Genomic DNA, 20,292 nt, shown 5'->3' on the forward strand with positions numbered 1-20,292 from the left:
GAGGTTCCTTAAAAAACTAAAAACTGAGCTACCATATAACCCAGCAATCCCACTCCTGGGCATACATCTGGAGAAAAACATGGTCCAGAAGGAGACATGCACCCCAGTGTTCACTGCAGCACTGTTTACAATAGCCAGGACATGGAAGCAACCTAAATGTCCATTGACAGAGGAATGGATAAAGAAGATGTTGTACATATATACAATGGAATATTACTCAGCCATAAAAAAGAATGAAATAGTGCCATTTGCAGCAACGTGGGTGGGCTTAGAGATTGTCATACTGAGTGAAGTAAGTCAGACAGAGAAAGAGAAATATCGTATGATATCACTTATATGCGGAATCTAAAAAGAAATGATACAAATGAATGTATTTATAAAACAGAAATGGACTCACAGACTTCCAGAGTGAATTTATGGTTACCGGGGAGTGGGGGGTGGGCGGAAGGGTGGAGGGAAGGGATAGTTAGGGAGTTTGGGATTGACATGTACACACTGCTATATTTAAAAAGGATAACCAACAAGGACCTACTATATAGTACAGGGAACTCTGCTTAATGTTACGTGGCAGTCTGGATGGGAGGGGCGTCTGGGGGAGAATGGATACATGTACATGTATGGCTGAGTCGCCTTGCTGTACACCTGAAACTATCACAGCATTGTTAATCGGCTATACTCCAATATAAAAAGTTAAAAAAAAGTTTTTGCCCAGTGGTTATATATACTATCTAAGCCATCCCTGAGGATATTAGGAATTTTTTAAAATGGATATCCACTTACAATTATCACCGAGGAAAATGGTACCTCTTAAAGATTCTGCTTTAGGGCCTCCAATTTAAATATAACCATAATTTATTTTTACTTTTGTTTTTTTGATTACTTTAATCTCCACATACTGAACCAGCTACATACAATTAACAGTGTCTTGTAACCTTGTACAAAATATTAAGCAATTATAGCTATTTTGTAACAAACCAATTACTTATTAAAATGAAGAAGCCCAATAATGAACTCATCACTGTATTTATATATTTGTAAAGGCACAACTGGCTTCAGAGTGCAAGCTTAAATCCCTCTCCAAATAGGATAAATTGTACTTAACACAGAATTCCCAGTTACGCCCCTTAAACCTATTGTATTCCGCTCAGGGGCTGGGCCTCGACATTGTATTTTTAAATACTTCTCAGATGACGCCGATGTCCAGCCAGGTTTGGGAATCAGTGGTACAAACAACTCTGCTGAGCTCCTTCACAGTCATTAACACGGATGCCTCACCCCGAGAGTGGAATCTGATATCCATTTGACTTTTTCCTGTCTGCCTCCTATGTGATAAGGGCCCTTGGCTAAACCTCTGAGTCAACTGTTAAATTGATATCTGTGTTAATTAAAGTAGAAAGTAGGGTCTGGCTGGTTTCTTGTATATAAGATGTACCTAAAGGCTATGGTTGGTGGTTTTTCTGTCTCTTCTGTTTCATCATTTCACATTGGCGGTTGCTAGTCATCCAGGGCTAGGAGTTGTGGCCAGAAGAAACTTGTGCTTTGTGCCTCACTGAGCCATTTATGTTGATTTAATGAGACAGGCAGCGATATTCAGGTGTGCTTCAGGGATACTAAAACAATCAGGCTGAATTTACATATTTATGAGACAAAACTGTTTAAGTACACACACACACACACACACAGAAGTTATGTCGCTGTGGTGTTTTCCTTTAACTGCTTTACGTGAATGATATTTTCCAAGGTTGTATTATTGATAAACACAAGAGCTACATCTGGAGGAAATCCTCTGAAATTAGATTCTAAATCTCCATTAATGCCAAGTAAGTAAGGAGGACCCAGAGGTACTGAATAGGAGTGCTGGGAGAAATCGAGAAAAAAATTAGTTGTGTTTTTTTTTTCCCCCTCTAAGATAGGGCAAGTGCTTAATTCCTTGCTTCCCTATGTTAAGGTTTGTTTGAACTGTGTGTGTGTGTGTGTGTGTGTGTGTGTGTGTGTGTGAGAGAGAGAGAGAGAGAGAGAGAGAGAGAATGTAATAAAATAACAAAAACCTAGGTCTTAACATGTTACAACTTTGAAAATATATCACCGTTCCTCAACCTTTGGTTTGAATTCATCAAAAGTGCCAATGTCAAACACAAACATAAAATTGCAGCTCTAATTATTACAGAAATACAGGAACAGGAAGGACAAGAAGTCATTGGTCCCTTTCTCACCTTAAGGCAGATGGCATTTGTATTTTTTTTAAAAAGCCTATCTGAGCGGATTTAATTTTCCATTGAGATGGTTTTAGATGTATTTATTAGAACATAGCTTCAAAAATCTGAAACCAAATTAATTATGCCTTACCAAGGTACATGAGGCATTTTGCTTCTGTGATTCAAAGAAATTGCTACTAGGATTCAGATGAAATATCCCCAGAGCAAATGGGAAGCAGCCCTGCAGGAGGCAAAGGAGGACATGGCAAAAAAATGAAGAATGTTTGTTTGATTACTAAAATCCTATAAAGGAATATTTTTTGGTGAGGCCACTGTCTTGCCAGGTCCCCACCTAGTTCTAAGAGGACAGGAGAGTTGGGTCTAGAAGCTGCCCTTCTTCCAAGGATTTCCAGTGAGAAGGTGGGCTTTTGCGGGGACATAGAGATGTCCAGGGAGATGGAAATGGCGTGAAAATGCAACCATGTCCTTTAACCAGGCTTCCTTCTTGGTTACAAGCCCAGGTCTAGCTGGGCTCATATGTACCATTACTTTGAGCTATGAAAGATGTACTACAATAAATGCAGCAACTGTCACAGCCACGCTTGGTCTCTAGTTCCAAATCGTGACAAACATTTTCATTACAGTGATAACGGAACAGAGGCAAATTCCAGGGTAGGCAATTTCTGCAGAAATGCTTCATGAAAAAAAAAACTTACCTATGAATTTTGATTAAGAAGTTAGGGTTCTATTTGAGTTATAGAAGGTGAGTCATCACTGCATACAAGATGTTCAGCTCACACCACACAAGTTGGGAGGAGCGAATATTAATGTGTGAAGTCTTTTAGAGGTTCCGAAAGTGTCCTGTTGCTACGGCTTTCTTCAAGTGGAACTGTTTTAGTGGGTTAGTAACTATATAATATTTCCCTCTAATTAAATACCATATATGAAGCCATGAAAAAATATGACATAGATGATTTGGGATATGAAGGACGTTTAAATGAACCTGGGGAGGAGGTCCTGAACACATTCACTTAGCAATATAAAAATCCAGAAAGCAAGATTCCTTTTTTGCGCAAGACTCAGAGACTAAGACCGCGGAGTAAACGGTTGTGTTCAGAAAAGCTACAAGTTATGTTCTAATCTTTCTGTGGGCCAGAAAAGTTATTCAGCCAAGGCTGATGGTCTCTCAGAAGCCCAGGGGAGAAGCATGCCCTTTGCTGTTCACGACAGCTGTCACATACATTCTGTCAATAACAAGTACAACCCAACTCAACTTGAAAATCAGCTTTATTTGACATAATAGGAGAGGGAAAGAATCACTGGAGGTAATCAGATTCCGATCAATGGGGCTAAAGGTATCTCCACTGGAAAAAACATTTCTCTACAGCAAAATTAAAGAATTTTAAGAAATCTCTCAGTGATGAAATAAAGACATTTATATTCAATACGAGGGAGTATACCCGTTTCTCGAGCATTGATTAAGAAGGGTCTCCTACCCACAGGGATGGATAATGGTTTGAAAAGCTGTGGTTTGAGCATCACTTTCATGATTCCCACTGCAATTCAGCTGTTAGCAGTTGAGCTCTTCTAGAATCTGAGAGCAGTGAATGGGAATGAAAAGACATTATCTGCAAGTCCCTTAGAAGAAACTCCTCTGGCAAATGTCTAACTCACTGGTATATACATCAGCAGTGAGACTGTTATTCAAAGGAGATTCCAGACTGGTTATGATGGCTGACTTCCAAGGCACTTGTGATGAACAGATCCTCAACAGTAACCCTAGTTAGCAGTGGGTTACTCATATGAGCCCGGGAGATTGGAAATCCTCCCCGCCCCCCCCCCCCATGTTTACTCAGCTTTCAAAATCTGGCTGAGTTACTAAACATCCACTTGTGTGATGGTGCGTTTTACAACTATTCAGTGGCGGTAGGAACCTCAATTTTCTTTTTGAAGTACAGTTGATTTACAGTGTCGTGTTAATTTCTGCTGTACCGCAAACTTTTTTTTCTTATTAGTTATCTATTTTATACCTATTAGTGTATAACATGTCAATCCCCATCTCCCACTTCATCCCACCACCACCACCACCACACCTTTCTCTCCCCGCTTGGTGTCCATACATTTGTTCTCTACATCTGCGTCTCTATTTCTGCTGCCTTGCAAACCGTGTACTGCAAAGTGATTGTATATACACATATATATACACACACATTGTTTTTCATATTCTTTTCCCTTATGGTTTATCACAGGATATTGAATATAGTTCCCTGTGCTGTAAAGTAGGACCTTGTTGTTCATCTATTCTATGTATAATAGTTTGCATCTGCTAATCCCAAACTCCCACTCCCTCCCTCCCTCCCCCCATCCTCCTGGCAACCACAAGTCTGTGAGTCTGTTTCTGTTTCGTAGATAGGTTCATTTGTGTCATATTTTTAGATTCCACATACAAGTGATATCACATGTCAATTTATTATTTTTGATTACTGAATGTCAGGTATTTTATCTTGGAGAAGTCCTCTGATTAGGGGGTCTCAGAAGCAGATGAAGAGTTTAAAATGCCATTCCTAGGATGAGGTTTAACTGCTTATACTCAAGTTCTTTACAGAATGGCACCCCTTATGAAAAAGGTCCCTTTTGTGAACAGCCAAATATGAAGCGTGCCCTTTATAATGACCTGTGCTACTGAAGAGGTAGTCAGAGAAGATTTGGGCACATAGGTTGGCACTGTGTCACCTTTATTGATTTATATTCAGGATTCAGGTCACTGTATCTCTTCTGTTGGTAAATATGAGTTTTCCAGCTCAGTGTCTTAAAAGCTAGTTCCTGAGGAAAAGCTCTGCATCATGGACTTAACGATCCAGAACTGGAATAGCTGGCATCTGGGATGTGTCAGGAGAGCTATTTATATAAGGGCAGAGCTTACACAGGCACTTCTGCATTATCTTTGCTGCTATTAATAAACTTGCACTCTTTGTGAGTAGCTAATTTAAAAGGAATCATGCATGATTAAAAGGACCAAAAATGGAAAGGAACCATCTCTGCGCTAGTAACCCTAAAAATTAATAGACTGTGTGTCCAGGATGTCACGTGACAGCCTGCTGAGAGGTATGCTTTATAATCGTTGTTCCCCAACTGCAACCTTCGGGAGACCAAGCACTTTTCTTACTGCTCGCCGTACATCAAATAACTCTTGTTCCTGTGGTTCACGCCATTCTCTTTTCTGGACATGGTATCCCTTCCTCTTTTGCTCTTAAATCTCATTCATGCAAGAAAGTACCCTGAGGATCCTCCAGAACTGTTCTCCAATTCCTCTCTTGCAATTGGGTCTCTGTTTTCTGAATCTCAAACTATACTTCTAGTCAATTTTCTCGTTTAGCACACAGTGTTCCTTACGTGTTAATTTAACCCTTCTCTCGACTGGCAAGTATCTTGTACCCTCGGCACATTGTTGGACACATAGTAACACAGCTCTTGTTTCGAGAGAGGTTTCCCCATCTAGCCAGTGATGTGGGTTCATTTTCCAGACCCTCTGCAATCAGATTCTCTATTGATACCGATCTTCAGGAAACCCCGTGCTTTCATGACACCACAGGAAGAATTATAGAGAAAAGGCTGACCTGAAATGCACAAGGGGTATTGTCCACACAGTAGACCCTCAAGTTGTAGTCCAGAGAGTTACAGGACATGCAGCCAAAAACCGCAACCTTGAGCTGCTTCACGGCACAGTCTGTGATTGGTTCTCCAGTGAGGGCGTATGTTCCAAAGCTGTCTAGGAGCACGTAGCACGCAAAGGGGTCCAAAAGGCAGTAACAGGATGTGGATTCATCCTCCACCGACATCACTTCCTGTTGGGAAAAGGTCTGTTGAATTCTCTCAGCTTGGGAAATAAAATGTGATTTAACAGTCACTTTGCAAGGACATAACATTTTTTTTCAGAATATTTTTATTGAACTCATTTTCTCAAAATAACTGCTGACATCAGGAACTGAATGAATGGCTATATTCAGGGTGTTGGGATTCGATTTAGTAGATTATAACAAACGTCACTTTCAAAGTTCTCCAATTTTCAGTTAATTTGTTCAAGGCCAAATTAAAAACAACAACAACAAAAAACAGCCCTGAACATTAATATCAATGAGCAAAGTCTTATGTTTTTATAAAGGTCTATTTCTGAAAACCTCCTTCCCTATCCTTAAGGTAATATTTCTTTCAAATACTTTTTCCTCTTTCATTCCATCAAAATCATTCACGAGGGACCATTCAATAAATGGTTTGGATAAGACGTTTCAGAATATTTCACCCTCCCTGAGAAGGTATGGGTGGCATGTGATAGGGCACGAATCTGACACCATCTGGATGTAAATGACAGTGCGGAAGTGCTGGGAAGAAAAACAAAGATGGTAAAAATCAAGGCAAAGCAAGACATAATGGAAAAGAGAAAAAACCTGGTCCCTTTAGGAAACCCATGGAACTTAACACCCGGGGAAATTTGCCTGTGGATGTATCACAACTGAATAAATAGCAGAATGCGTTTTCAATAAAGAATGGCGACGAGTTTCAAGACACAGCCGGGCAGGGTAAATGTCATCCACTGAAGCAACTGGGGATTTTCTTCTCCTCAAGAAACATGATTTTCCTTTGACTTCTTTTGCCTGGAGCACCGACTGGGGAGGTAGGATCCCAGGGCTGGACTAGGTCATTGTGTTCCAGCAAGATAATTCACCTACTTTCATGCATACTGACCTCAGACACCAAGGAATCCCGATCAGACAGATAAATCAGAGGTTTCCCTAAGAACAGTCATTCCGCTGCCATCTTTCTTTGCTGTGGCTGTCTCCCTCGTCCTTACTCTCCTCTTCTGGATTCTCATTCTGTCCCTTTTGTTCTCTCCTTGTACTGTTTCTTACATGTACTCATACACACAGGGCAAGATAGAATGATTTTCAATGCATTCATTAATTCATGAACATCTATTTAGCAGCTACTCTGTTTCTGAATACTTCAACATAGATTTGTTACAATCCCTACGATGGCAAAAACAGATAGAGTGATTCCTTTTATGAATCCAGCTTGCTTGCCCTGGGCCTCTTCCCTAACCCCACAGAAGCCACAGAGGAAAGTCAGTTCAGACAGGGACATGGCCTGGGAACAAAGGCGGGAGTCACAGTCTTATGTATCAAAGGCAGATACACAGGGTACATGTACACACACACTGCCCCCAAACACTAGCCAATACCTCGAGGATGCTGTGAACACTTGCCACCAACCCTCTGAAAAACAAGTAAATGCTCACAAATTTCACGGCTGACTTGTGTGAAGAGAGGGTAAAAGTTAAATCCATTCCACGGGTGGAACCCAAACCCCGTTTTTTAAAAAAGAAAGACTCAGGTCTCACCTCCCACTTGCCCTGCTGGGTCCTCTTCTTCAAATGGATATTCCAGTGCTCAGAACTGACGTCTGCACAATGTGGAATGGTCAGGGCAAAGGGAGTGGTGACAGTCATGTCGGGGGGACCACAGGTGACTTCCGGACTCAGGAGCACCTCAGAGCCATCTGACTGGAGGCTGTACGGTTGGGAAAGGATAAAAGAGAGAAGCGTGTAAAGGAGCGGGGCATATTTGAATGAGAATTTAGTTGCAGGTTTAGCAAAATCCTTTCCCGGGACTCCCTCCTGAGTAACACCACCTCCTGGAGGATGGCTCTTCTAGACCACAGCCATCTATCCTGAACTGCCCAAGCACACAGGCTGAGGTTGAGCCTAGATTTCAAATCTAGGTTTTGAAAAACAAAATGACAAATGCTTCTTCAGAAATACAGGGCAGAGCAGGAGAAAGCAAAGACCGGGCCGGCGGGTCACACACCAGCTGCTGAATCCTTATTCTCACTGATAACGTTATCAATGACCGAAGCCAAGGACCTAATGACCGATCTGGTAATCTTACCATCATCACACTCCTTTCTCCCAACAACACATTCTATAAATATGTTTAATGCTACTTAGCCGCAAAACAAATTACTTTGTAAACAAAGCAACACTTCAAACGTACCAGGATTGAGTATGTCTCTTCTGGTTTTGAAAACATTTATTTTCTGCCAATGCACAAATACACAAGTTATATAGCAAGAGCACAGGAGACAGTTATAAACGGCATAATCAAATACATAAATATATATGATGTTTCATCTCTTTCCTATTTTAGCTCTAAATTTAAAATCATTCTACCTAAACCTGGTGTTCAGATTTTTCTGTATTGTGAATAATTTACAATACGAAGGCAGAGCCACGACACAGATCAAAGAAATTTAACTAAGAGGAAATAATACCACCTTACTGAATGCCTCCCTCTTCCATTTTTGCGTCTTTTGTTTTTAATCTCTGCCCCAAAGAGTAAATGGGGTAGTTCACAGGACAGCAATCAGTGAGAACCCAGAAGTCTCCTCATTTTCCCCAACTGCTTATATGTTTTTGAACAAGCCAGTTGATTTTTTCCGCCTTTATTTTCACTTGTAAGAAATATACTGATACAGAATATAGTCCATAAAGCAGTTTAGGACGCTCAGAGGAACAATGGAACATGAGAGCTAGGACTGGTATTATTACCTAAGCTTTCTCTCATCTCACCTAGGAAGGACATTTAAGAAATGTCATCCCCGGTCAAAAAAGCAGCCCTTTGAGCAGGATGGAATCAGTACTGAAAGATACTACCTTGTCTGTGATCTTGTGTGAACAAACAGGTTTTCTATGAGGACGCCTAACATGTTGTTAATTTCTGAATTGCTTTTGATGACAGGACACTGCTTGTTCCCTCTCCAGTTGGTCATGGCCACACTTTAGCTCATTATCTATAATTCACTGTTACCATAAAAGGCACGGCCTATAAGCTAGAAGGAGCATCTTGTATCTACTGTATCTAAATTAGACCTGAACACCATCACAGCGTCTTCCTCCCTCCCCAAGAAGCACTGGAGCTGCCTTCCGAAAATTCAGCCTTCCATGTAGGCAAACCAAAGTTACCGATTCTTCCCATACAGGCAAAGCACAGACTAAACTGAAAATGTCTTTTATGCATTTATATGTCGAAGCAGGGCAGGCAAGTCGGGGAGGTGGGTGGGTTTGGAAAGTCCTGTATTAGCAATGACAAGTGCTCTATGAACAGCCTAGAACGCTATACTTGAGGTTTGAAAAAAATGTAAAATTCCAGTGTAAACTGTACCCAGCGCGAGGTGGCAGCTTGCGTGTGGATGCCTGCCAGCGGCCACTGGAGAGGGTTAAGTGCTTTCTGTGTAATTGCCGCCTGCCTCCTTCACAGACAGGGATTGCAGGGGTGCTACTGAGTGACCAACGACAAGCTCTCCTAAAAGAACAATTTAATCGCTTTCAGAGAATGATCCCCCTTGTTGAACGTATTATTCAAACATATGGGAATTGGGGGAATTATTTAATGCCAAGTGAATGGAAAGTAGCTAATTAGTGAACTCTCACACTCATTGTGAATAGCAGGGCTCCTTTCGGTAATAATGTCGGCAGCTGAGAAGTCGGAGGTGGTGCCCATGGAAACTTAACGTGGGGACTGGGATGGGGCTTTGCATTAAGCAGCCCTTGGGCATTTCCGGAAGTGCAAAGGAAGTAAATTAAGACATATCTAATCCTCCTACCGTGAAAAGGGTGTCCGTGCTTGCAGGTCTCTCTCTGGTGAAGGAACAAAATGTAATCTCTCCGTTTTTTTCCCCCGACAATTAATAATAATTTGCCCTTTTCTGCCACCTTCTATCTGTGGCAATCAGGGAGATTTACAGATATTGATTAAAGCTCTCCACACGCCTGTGTGGGCAGGTGGTAACAATATAAGGTCACAGAAAAGTCAATCAAAGAGATGGCAGCCGAATCACCACAGATTTCTGACTTCCAGGCTCCTGACCCCTGTGAGCAGATGCACTTTGCTTCTCTGTTAGCACTAGGAGATTGCTGGTCGAACTGCTGGCTCTTGTGACATCCCAAGTGAAGATGGAGGAGAAGATGTAGTGCAAGTGTAGCCATGAATACAGACCTAGGACATCTAGGGACAAGATAGCTGAGGAGAGGAGGCTTTAATTGGGCAAAACCAAAGATTTGGGAGGAAAGCATGGATGGCATTTAAGTTTGCCCACATTACATAGTATATGCCAAGGAAGTATTCGTGCTCTTGCTAGGTGTTAAAAAAAGAAAAAAGGCAACACATTTTTCTAAAATTGCTGTGAGCTAATAATAACTGGGAACTAATAACAGCAGCGATTTCAGGACCGTGATATGAACAACGTCACTGCATCACACACCCTCCTGTATGAAAAGTCTGCTGGCGTGAGACTTTTGCTATTTAATTTTTTCATTGTGTCCCCTCCCCGGCCTTTTTCTCCATATATATGCTGTGCATGTTTACGAAAGCTTACGGATACAAAAAGATCAATAATTTAAGAGCCAGGTCTGTGTAAGCAGGTGGCTTGTTGAGTAACCATGTGGAAACATGGTTGTGAATTCAAACTTCTGCTCTCGCAGTGTAGCTGAGAATTCTGGAGAAAATTCTGCCAGCTTTGCAGCTTTGATGCCCCCAACCACGAAATAAATATACATGGCAGGAAAGGGTGCTGGTAAAGGGCTTGGGAGCATCTTGCCTGGGAATCTGGCAAGACAGAAAGCCCCACGTGATTAACCCCGTTTAGTTACCGGCAGGGGAAACCAAGAGGAGCCGCAGAGAACACAGAATGTGGATGAAAAGAACATTCTTGTGTCCTCACTGTGCTCTTTGTGGCATCATCCCTGATATTACACCCCTCGTCTGACTTTTTCTGTGGCATGAAAACCAGACACGGTGGCAGAAGGGAAAGGCTTTCGGAGCCTCACTTGCCTCCCATGCAACGTAATACCTACTCTAAGATTGTTCTAGAGTTAAACGAAGTTAAGCCTAAAAAGCACCTAGTGTGTGCTCCATGCATAAAAGTTCTGCTTCTCAACTGAACTCCCACCTCTCCTACCTTTTTATGAGTCTTAGTTCTATAGCAACTGTGTTTTTGAGATGGCCACTTTATTCACTAGATGGTTCTTATCTCAGTACGTGCCTTAGGGATGTGCACTTAATGAAGGCACCGTGGCAGTGCTTTCATGCTTCCCTTCCATGGTCTGTCCTCAACTCATGATATTGAGTTGAGGAATCCCACTAAAAATGCCAGCTTGTTCCCCCTCGAGGAACTGCAGCTGTTTCTGCTGCTCTGGAATTTTCCTCCAGACGTCCCCATGATTATCTCCCTCGTGCCCTTCAGACCTTTGCTGCAATGACACCTACTAACAAGGCGTTCCCCAATTATGCCTAAGCCGTGGAACTGCAACGTTCCTACATCAAAACCTGATCTTTGTTTTTCTTTTTTTTCTTTCTTTTTTTTCCCTGCGGTATGCGGGCCTCTCACCGTTGCGGAGCACAGGCTCCGGACGCGCAGGCTCAGCGGCCGTGGCTCACAGGCCCAGCCGCTCTGCGGCATGTGGGATATTCCCAGACTGGGGCACGAACCCGTGTCCCCTGCATCGGCAGGCGGACCCTCAACCACTGCGCCACCAGGGAAGCCCTGTTTTTCTTTGACTTCACACTCATTGCCCTCCAATGCACTATACCATTTGTTTATTTTTCTCTTCCACAGACTGAAATGTAAGCTCTATGAGGCCAGGGATTTTTTTTTTTTTCTGTTTTGGTCATTGTTGTACCCATTTCCCGCACCCCAGTGCCTAATATAGGCCTCAAGCACTCACAAGTATTTGTTGAAGCAAGCTTAGGAGCCAGTGGTTTCCACTGATCAAATCTAGAACATCTTGAGCATCAAAGTGAATAATGGTGGTAAAGGATGATAACCCACTGAATAACATAAGAACCCACGAAAGATACAGATATAAATGAATGGATGAGTGGGAAGGGAAAACTCTTCCATACAATAGGAAGCCAACTAATAAATGTAGGAAGTCATCATTTGACAACCAATCATATTAATAACTGACTCAGTTAAGAATTATGAACGGGATGCTAATTGGTGAAATTTTTAAGAAAAGAACTATTTATGTGGTTTCAAAGTATCTTCCCACACTTAAAAATTACAAAGGGTAAACATGACTTTATACTTGAGAACCTTGGCAGACACCACCTAACCCAAGTCATCAAAGTTAATCTTGCCAGTAATGGGATGAATTTTCAGAACATACTTCCCGATAAGAAAAAGGGAAAAGAACTCAGCATCGCTTCTGTAACGTTCCTGCCAATAATACATAACCTGAATCTAATCAAGAGAATTATCACACAAATACCAGCCCAAACTGAGGGACATTCTGCAAAATAGCTGATGTGCACTCTTAAAAGTAGTCAATATCATGAACTAGAGAGAGACTCAGGAACTACTCCAGATCAGAGGAGACCAAAGGCATGTGACAACAAAACGAAGTGAATGGAACTGGATTTTCCTTTGCCATAAAGGACATTATTCAGATAAGAGGTGATATAGGAACCAAGTCTGCAGAGTAGATAATAGTATTGTATCAATGTTAATTTCCTGATTGTGAGAATTGTGCTGTGTTTATGTAAGAGTTTGTGTTTAGAATATACACACTGAAGTATCTAGGGGGAAAAGGGAACATCTTGTTCACAATGGTTAAAAAAATATAGGTGGATGTGTATTTATTAATTCCTCTCTCCACACGTGCACGTCTCTCTCCATGCACATGCGGAGAAAGAGTAGAACACAGTCAATGTAGTAAAACGTTAACATTTGTGAATCTGGATGTGGGAGAACTGGGAACTCTTCATACAGTTGACCCTTGAACCACATGGGAGTTTAGGGGCGCCAACACTCTGTGAAGTCGAAAACCGCATCCGTGGTTCCACATGCATGGATCCAACCAAGCACAGATAGCAGTGTTTACTATTGAAAAGTGAACCCAGCCAGTTCAAACCCGTGTCGTTCAAGAGTCACCTGTACTATTCTTGCCACTTTTCCTTAAGTTTTAAAATTTCGTCAAAACAAACAAACAAAAAAATATGAATGAATGAATGGAGGCCCAGGGAGAATCTGTCCGGAACTCTTAAAATGAAGTCAGCAGGGTCGCTGACAGCCGCACACAGTGTGTGGTGGAGGCGATGAGCGTTCTGCACTTGGTGGTGGTGAGGTCACGGTCCAAACCTTGGCACACCGTGACTCACATTCTGTAGCGCCAAAGTCACAACGTAAGGTCACGGTGAAGGTCAGCCACAAGGTGGCAAGTGCTAACCACGGCAGGTCTGGAGGTGCATCCGGGCACATTTTGCTTTTGCTCTCAATATCTCTTGACCTGACCCCAGGCTTGTAGCGTGTCACTCTCTTCAAGCAAAACAATCAGCTCCATATTTAAAGACGAGATTTTCACTGTTGTTGTCGGCCATGCTGTGCTTGGTAATTATGGTTCCCTCCTTTCCTCCTTGTGGTCTGTATTATAGATGAATGTAGGTTTGATCACCTTTTCCCAGAGTATCACTCAGGAATGCGGGCAGGAGAGTAATGATAGTTTTACTATGCCAGACCCTGGGTCGATCCATAATTAAAGCATATTTTAATGGAACAGACATAAAAGGCCGATGGACGGAAGCTGTACTTAGTTTTAAAATTGGAGCTCTGAAAGCAAGCTGGCTCCAGCCTCCTACAGTTTTGGGCCTGAGATGACACAGTTTTACTATTATCATTCTCTTTTTCTCTTTTCTTTGAAACCCTGGTACACTGACCTAGAGTGCTAACTTTGCTATGGATAAAGATCAGTTTGCCGTTTATGATTTCTCATTTTACTCGAGTCAAGACACCTGTCTCACTCTGCAGCTCTGACCAGATCTTTGAGATCAGTCCCAGGAAACGATAATCACAGAATCTCTCGGAGATATGGGCCCTTTAGAAGGCAGCGTGGCTCATCAATCCATCCCAATAGCATGACTGGGTTTCCTGGGGGATTTATCTCTAGTAACTGCTGTGTATGACTTAAGAAAATAGATTTCTGGAAAGGGAGAATAGGGGATCAGGAGAATAGAGGAGAAAAGAGGGAAGTTGAGCAAAACCTCTTCATCACAACTGATTCCTCTTTCAGTCTTTAAGTGGCCCTAAAACTGTAACGTGGTTTCAGACTCCTTGGGTAGCTTGTTTACAATTATATTCGTGGATACCACCCGTGACGATTCGGATTCAGTATTTCTGAGGTAGGAGCTGGGAACTCATGCTTTTCACTTGCGTTCCTTGCTTGCAAGTTAGCCCTGGCGCTGACGTTTGAGCAAAGTTGTGTGGTTCTTGAGAAAATATCCGAAGCAAAGCCTCACGCAGCTGGGGCTGGGTGGTCTGTCAGATATACATCGGGTAGGCTTCTGAAATGGAATTCAGACGCCGGTCAAGTTGAAATGCTCACGATTATGGCTTTGGATGATGCTACTATGGTTGAAATGCACAGGGACTGTTCCTACATCCTCTTTCTCTAAAGAGCACGCGTATTAATATGGAAGGCTCTCAGGTTGGGGGGTTGATGAGCAGTAACTGGAAATAACGTTACAGCCCTTCAAGCCATTCTATGCCATTAGTTGGGGCGGGAGAGGGGCAGTTAGAAGGGAGGATTGCAATAAGCAACAAGCTCTATTAACTGAGGATGGAGGCATACATCTCTGCTATTAAAGGGTTTAAAGATCTGTGTCACCCACTTGGTATTATCTGCAGTAGGATCACGGGAAGGGAGTTGGCACAAGGGGCTTGGGGTGGGAGGGCAGTTACATACAGGCTGGAATGAGGATTTGACCTTGCTGAAGTTTGAGTAACACCACACTGAGAGACTAAACTGTTTGCTGGATGTTCAGGGCTTTAGTTTACACACACTTCACAGGGTGTTTACCAATTAATATACTAAAGGAATCGCAAATCATGTGTAAATCACCAGTTCCTAGACACAATTTAAACCTCATCTTTCATGCAGTGTTGGCGTTTTAGCTTTGTTTACTATGAGAAGTGGAATAATGATGGCTCAGGGAGAGTGCTTTAAAGTGCAAGACGGGGAGGGGAGAAGATCTAGGCGGCATGCTGCTATGACAGTTTTTATTATCTGCTAAGTGGTTTACTCATTGGCATTTTGAATGGGCAAAACAGGTTTCCCTGGAGGAACCTGAGTCCTATGTCATAGAATCATTTCATTTCGGGGGCTGGGAAAGGACCTAAGAGTAATCAGGCCAACACCATCACCATTCAGATGAGGAAACAGAAGGGCATGCTACGGGGTGGAGGGACGTGGCCGAAGTCACACCCACTTGTGACAGAGCTGGGATTAGAATCTCCTGTCCTGTGGTGGTCCTGGGGTGTGTGTCTGTGTGGGGCGGGGGCGACGGGCAGTGGGAGAGACGGATGTTCCCTGGGACGTGGTCTCCAAACCTGGAACTTCGAAGGTGTAATGTTGGCATGAGAACTGCTAAGATTGTTTTCATAGACCCTGGAGAAAGCCTTAGGAAAACAGGGCTTTGAGATGCGTAGAGTGGTCACAGAGGCCTGTGTTGGTTTCCTATTATTGCTCTTCCATAGACTTACTGGATGAAAACAGCCCAAATTCATAATGTTACAGTATTGTAGGTAGAAGTCCCATAGAGCTAAAATGAAGGTGTCAGTGGGGCTGTGTTCCTTCTGGAGGTTCTAGGAAAGGATCCATTACCCTGCCTCTTCCAGCTTCTAGAGGCTGCCTGCATTCCTTGGCTGGAAACCCCTTCTTCCATCTGTGAGCGGTAATAACATCAGTCTCCTTATCTGAGTCTGGTACTTCCGCCTTCCTCTTATAAGGCTCCTTCTGTGGGCTCACCTGCATAATCCAGGATAATCTCTCCTTCTCAGGGTCCTTAACCTTCATCACATCTGCAAAGTCCCTACTGCCACGTAAGGTTCCGGGTATTAGGATGTGGACATCCTTGGGGCGCCACTCTTCTGTCTACCACCGGGACTTTCATGGCTTGTTCACTTTGAAGTCAGGACCTAAAGACCCCTCTGTCGCTGCCTCCTGACCCACTGCCGTCTCCCAGACACCACACGATCTTGCAGGTGTCGGTTGACTTTTGGGTTATCTTCACGCTTCAGCTGCGGAAGTTTCTATGCAGAGCAAAGCTCCATATCTGCATATAACTTTATGGGGTCCTGGGAAGTTGTTAAAAAGACCGTAACCAAGGAAGTGAGGCGGTTGATCATCCAGGTTTTCAAAGGGCGTGTTTTAGTAAGCAAGGAGGGCAGCCTCAGTGTGGGTTGGCATCTTCTCCCGGCATCTTTATTAGGCTATAACTAAGTGAAGTGGAAAGGATGACATATATTAAATATCTTAATAGGACAGGTTATTTCTGTTTCCAGCATGGGCAGTAAAAGAGATGGCACATACAAAATAAAAATAATTATAGTATGTGCTGTTCCTTTACAATGTGCAACCAAACTCATGAACCAATGATTTTCCTCTATTGAATTAAGGTGCCCCTTCCATTCAGACCTATTAACCATGTTCACAAACCATTGTTATCTTGTCAGTGGCATCTTTAATTAAAGACTCCTCTGGACCACTCTAATCACTTCGCTTTGTGAGCTCACGTGGGCTTCAAAAGCACTTTGATTAGAATGACGGTAATTTTTATTTATGCGCGTTTGTTTGGGGACCAAGGGGGTGGTGTGAGGTAGAAGGATGGGTAAAGGCCTTGATACGAAGAAATTCTCCTTTCCAAAAAGAGCAGATCATAGAATGACAAAGTGAGAATCTCCCCCCGCCTTTTCTTTTCCCTGTTTCACTATTTTTCTCTTCCCCTCCTCATTCTGGGGGCTAATGGCATTATAGTCTAACCTAAATGACTTTGTGAAGAAACCACTGTGATTTTACTGTGGGAAAGAGCCCAATCTTTAGCTAAAGTTGCATTAACCCTTCTAGGCCATTAAGGTACCATTTGATAAATTGCCCCTTTTATTACACTGCATGACACTGGCAGCCTGAAAGAATTAATGTGTTTCCCATATGGTAGCAATGTACTCCCTCTCGCTAGCACAAGTAGTACCTTTGTTTGTTACTTCAGAGCCGCTCTCCTCCTCAGTGGTCCCCTATGCCTGTTATAGAGTTAATTAATGCCAAATCTCCTCAAAGGGATAGGTAGACGCCACTAATTTGATTCTTCCAATAAAGATTTCTCAAACTCAAAGCAACAAACCAAATTCAAATCCATGACTGACCGCCAAACAGAAATAGTGACAGGGATAATTCGTTCATTTATATCCATCAGTATCTAGCACGGAAAGCCTGGCAAAGTGGACAGGGACAAAGCTTGTTTAAGGTGGCATAAGCACCCACCCCAGCCTGACTGGTCATTCATCTCCTAATCTAAATACCAGCCCGCCCAGAGTCCATGGTTTGGACCCATAGGATATACCTCTAAAGTACCAATCATAGGCCAGAATGTTATGAGAAACAGAGGCTACAGGAAGTGACGCAGGATGTCCTTTGTATCATCACAAGGCTCTTGATTTTACTTTTAATTTTTTATTGAAGTTGGTTGATTTACAATGTTGTGCTAATTTCTGCTGTACAGCAAAGTGACTCACTTATATATACATTCATTTTTTAAAATATTCTTTTCCATTATGGTTTATCCCAGGAGATTGGATATAGTTCCCTGGGCTATGTAGTAGGACCTTTTGTTTATCCATTCTAAGTGTCATAGTTTGCGTCTACTAACCCCAGACTCCCAGTGCATCCCTCCCCCTCTCACACTCCCCCTTGACAGCCACAAGTCTGTTCTGTATGTCTGTGAGTCTGTTTCTGTTTCATAGATAGGTTCATTTGTGCCATATTTTAGATTCCACATATAAGTGATATCATATGGTATTTGTCTTTCTGACTTACTTCACTTAGTATGATCATCTCTAGTTGCATCCATGTCGCTGCAAATGGCATTATTTTGTTCTTTTTTATGGCTGAGTAGTATTCCATTGTATATATGTACCACATCTTTATATCTGTCAATAGACATTTAAGTTGTTTCTATGTTTTGGCTATTGTAAATAGTGCTGCTATGGACATTAGAGTGCATGTATCTTTTCGAATTATACTTTTGTATAGGTATATGCCTAGGAGTGGGATTGCTGGGTCATATGGTAACTCTATTTTTAGTTTTCTGAGGAAACTCCATACTGTTTTCCATAGTGACCGCACCAACTTACACTCCCACCAACGGTGTAGGAGGGTTCCCTTTTCTCCACACCCTCTCTAGCATTTGTTATATGTAGACTTTTTAATGATGGCCATTCTGACCGGTGTGAGGTGGTACCTCACTGTATTTTTTTTTTTTTTTTTTTTTGCGGTACGCGGGCCTCTCACCGCTGTGGCCTCTCCCGTTGCGGAGCACAGGCTCCGGATGCGCAGGCTCAGCGGCTGTGGCTCACGGGCCCAGCCGCTCCGCGGCATGTGGGATCCTCCCGGACTGGGGCACGAACCTGTGTCCCCTGCATCGGCAGGCGGATTCTCAACCACTGCGCCACCAGGGAAGCCCCTCACTGTAGTTTTGATTTGCATTTCTTGAATAATTGTGATGTTGAGCATCTTTTCACGTGCCTACTGGCCATCTGTATGTTGTCTTTGGAGAAATATCTTTTAAGGTCATCTTTTGATTGGGTTTTTTTGTTGTTGTTGAGTTGTATGAGCTATTTGTATATTTTGGAGATTAAGCCCTTGTCAGTTGCATCATTTGCAAATATTTTCTCACATTCCGCAGGTTGTCTTTTTGTTTTTTTTTAATTAAAAAAATTTTTTTATGCTTTCCTTTGCTCTGCAAAAGCTTGTAAGCTTGATTAGGTACCGTTTGTTTATTTTTGTTTTCATTTCTATTGCTTTGGGAGACTGACCTGAGAAAACAGTGGTATGATTTATGTCAGAGAATGTTTTCCTACACTCTCTTCTAGGAGTTTTATGGTATCATGTCTTATATTTAAGCCTTCAAGACAAAGCTTTTGATTTTAGAGTGAACACTTAATATGTTTGCTATCACTGAATTAAACTTTCTGCTGAGTCTAGGCATGTGTTAGTAGTTAAATGGGAATGACTCAGTATCATTGAGTCAGAGCTCAAGCAAATTCCATGGATTTTGTATCTTTGTAATTAAAAAAAAAAAGGATAGACAAAATAATAGCAAAATGTAGCATGCAGTTTGCACAGGACTTCTATTTAAAGTCACTTTACTGTCCTCACTCAAATCCTGGAATGCAGTTAATAATACACAAAATTTATAGATGATAAAATTGAGGCTTGGAGAAGGAAAATGACTAGCTCAAAGCCACCCAGGCTGGACGTGGCAAAGGGGATTGGAACTCAAGCCTCCTGGATCCCCGTGTTGTCCTCACTCTGCTATATCATCTCATTTCTGATAATTCTTTATTTCTCACGCAGTGTCAATGACTAAGTCTGCACTACTCTCCTGACAAGTTATGTATGTCATTAGTTTACTTCAGGATTGGCAGAGTCTTACCTAGCTAGGAAGGCAAAGAAAACAAAAGGAAGGCAGAAGATCCCCCTGTGCGTGAGGCATGCAAACATGGCCCATTATTGGGACATTTTGCTGTAAGTAGCATTGCTGTCACATGCTAGGGCCAAATGTGGGATTTCAATTCAGCAGTTGTCTGTTTTCTTGAATATATTACATATTATTTTTGTCTCTTATTTATTTATTCTTTAATCAGTTTTCTTCCTATCCCTTTTCTTGTTAAGTCAAAGAGCTGTGTTTATTCCCTGGAAAGAAATCCAGAGCTGCTCCCGGAGCAGCTGTTATCACAAACTCTCAGGTGACTTCAGCTGGCAAGTCTCTCTCTACTAATTAATCATCAGTTTCCAAGCCAGAATTCTGGGAATTATCTCCAAGTCCTTCATCTCTCTCACCCCACATTAACACACGCGTGCGCACACCAGCGGACCTGGCCGAGTTTCTCCCCAAGTCTCTCCCTCAAAGCTCTCCATTGGGCGAGAGCTCTGTGACCCCCAACTAGGTAGGGTCTACAAGCCCCTTGACAACCTGAAGAAGCTACAGAAGACAGA

At 42.4% G+C, this 20,292-nt stretch overlaps 1 protein-coding gene across 2 annotated transcripts in view; it reads right to left on the reverse strand.

Annotated features, from left to right (window-relative positions):
- Nucleotides 1–20,292, reverse strand: part of UNC5D (unc-5 netrin receptor D) — a 597,176-nt gene that overhangs the window by 36,506 nt on the left and 540,378 nt on the right. For both annotated transcript variants that reach the window (XM_065899869.1, XM_065899868.1), the window contains 2 exons: nucleotides 7,591–7,759; nucleotides 5,813–6,040 (listed from right to left, as the gene is read on the reverse strand). In XM_065899869.1, the coding sequence (XP_065755941.1) occupies nucleotides 5,813–6,040; nucleotides 7,591–7,759 (397 nt within the window). The remainder of the gene's footprint in view (nucleotides 1–5,812; nucleotides 6,041–7,590; nucleotides 7,760–20,292) is intronic.

Source organism: Phocoena phocoena, chromosome 21 (genome assembly GCF_963924675.1).
Source record: "Phocoena phocoena chromosome 21, mPhoPho1.1, whole genome shotgun sequence".
Lineage (NCBI taxonomy): Eukaryota > Metazoa > Chordata > Mammalia > Artiodactyla > Phocoenidae > Phocoena > Phocoena phocoena.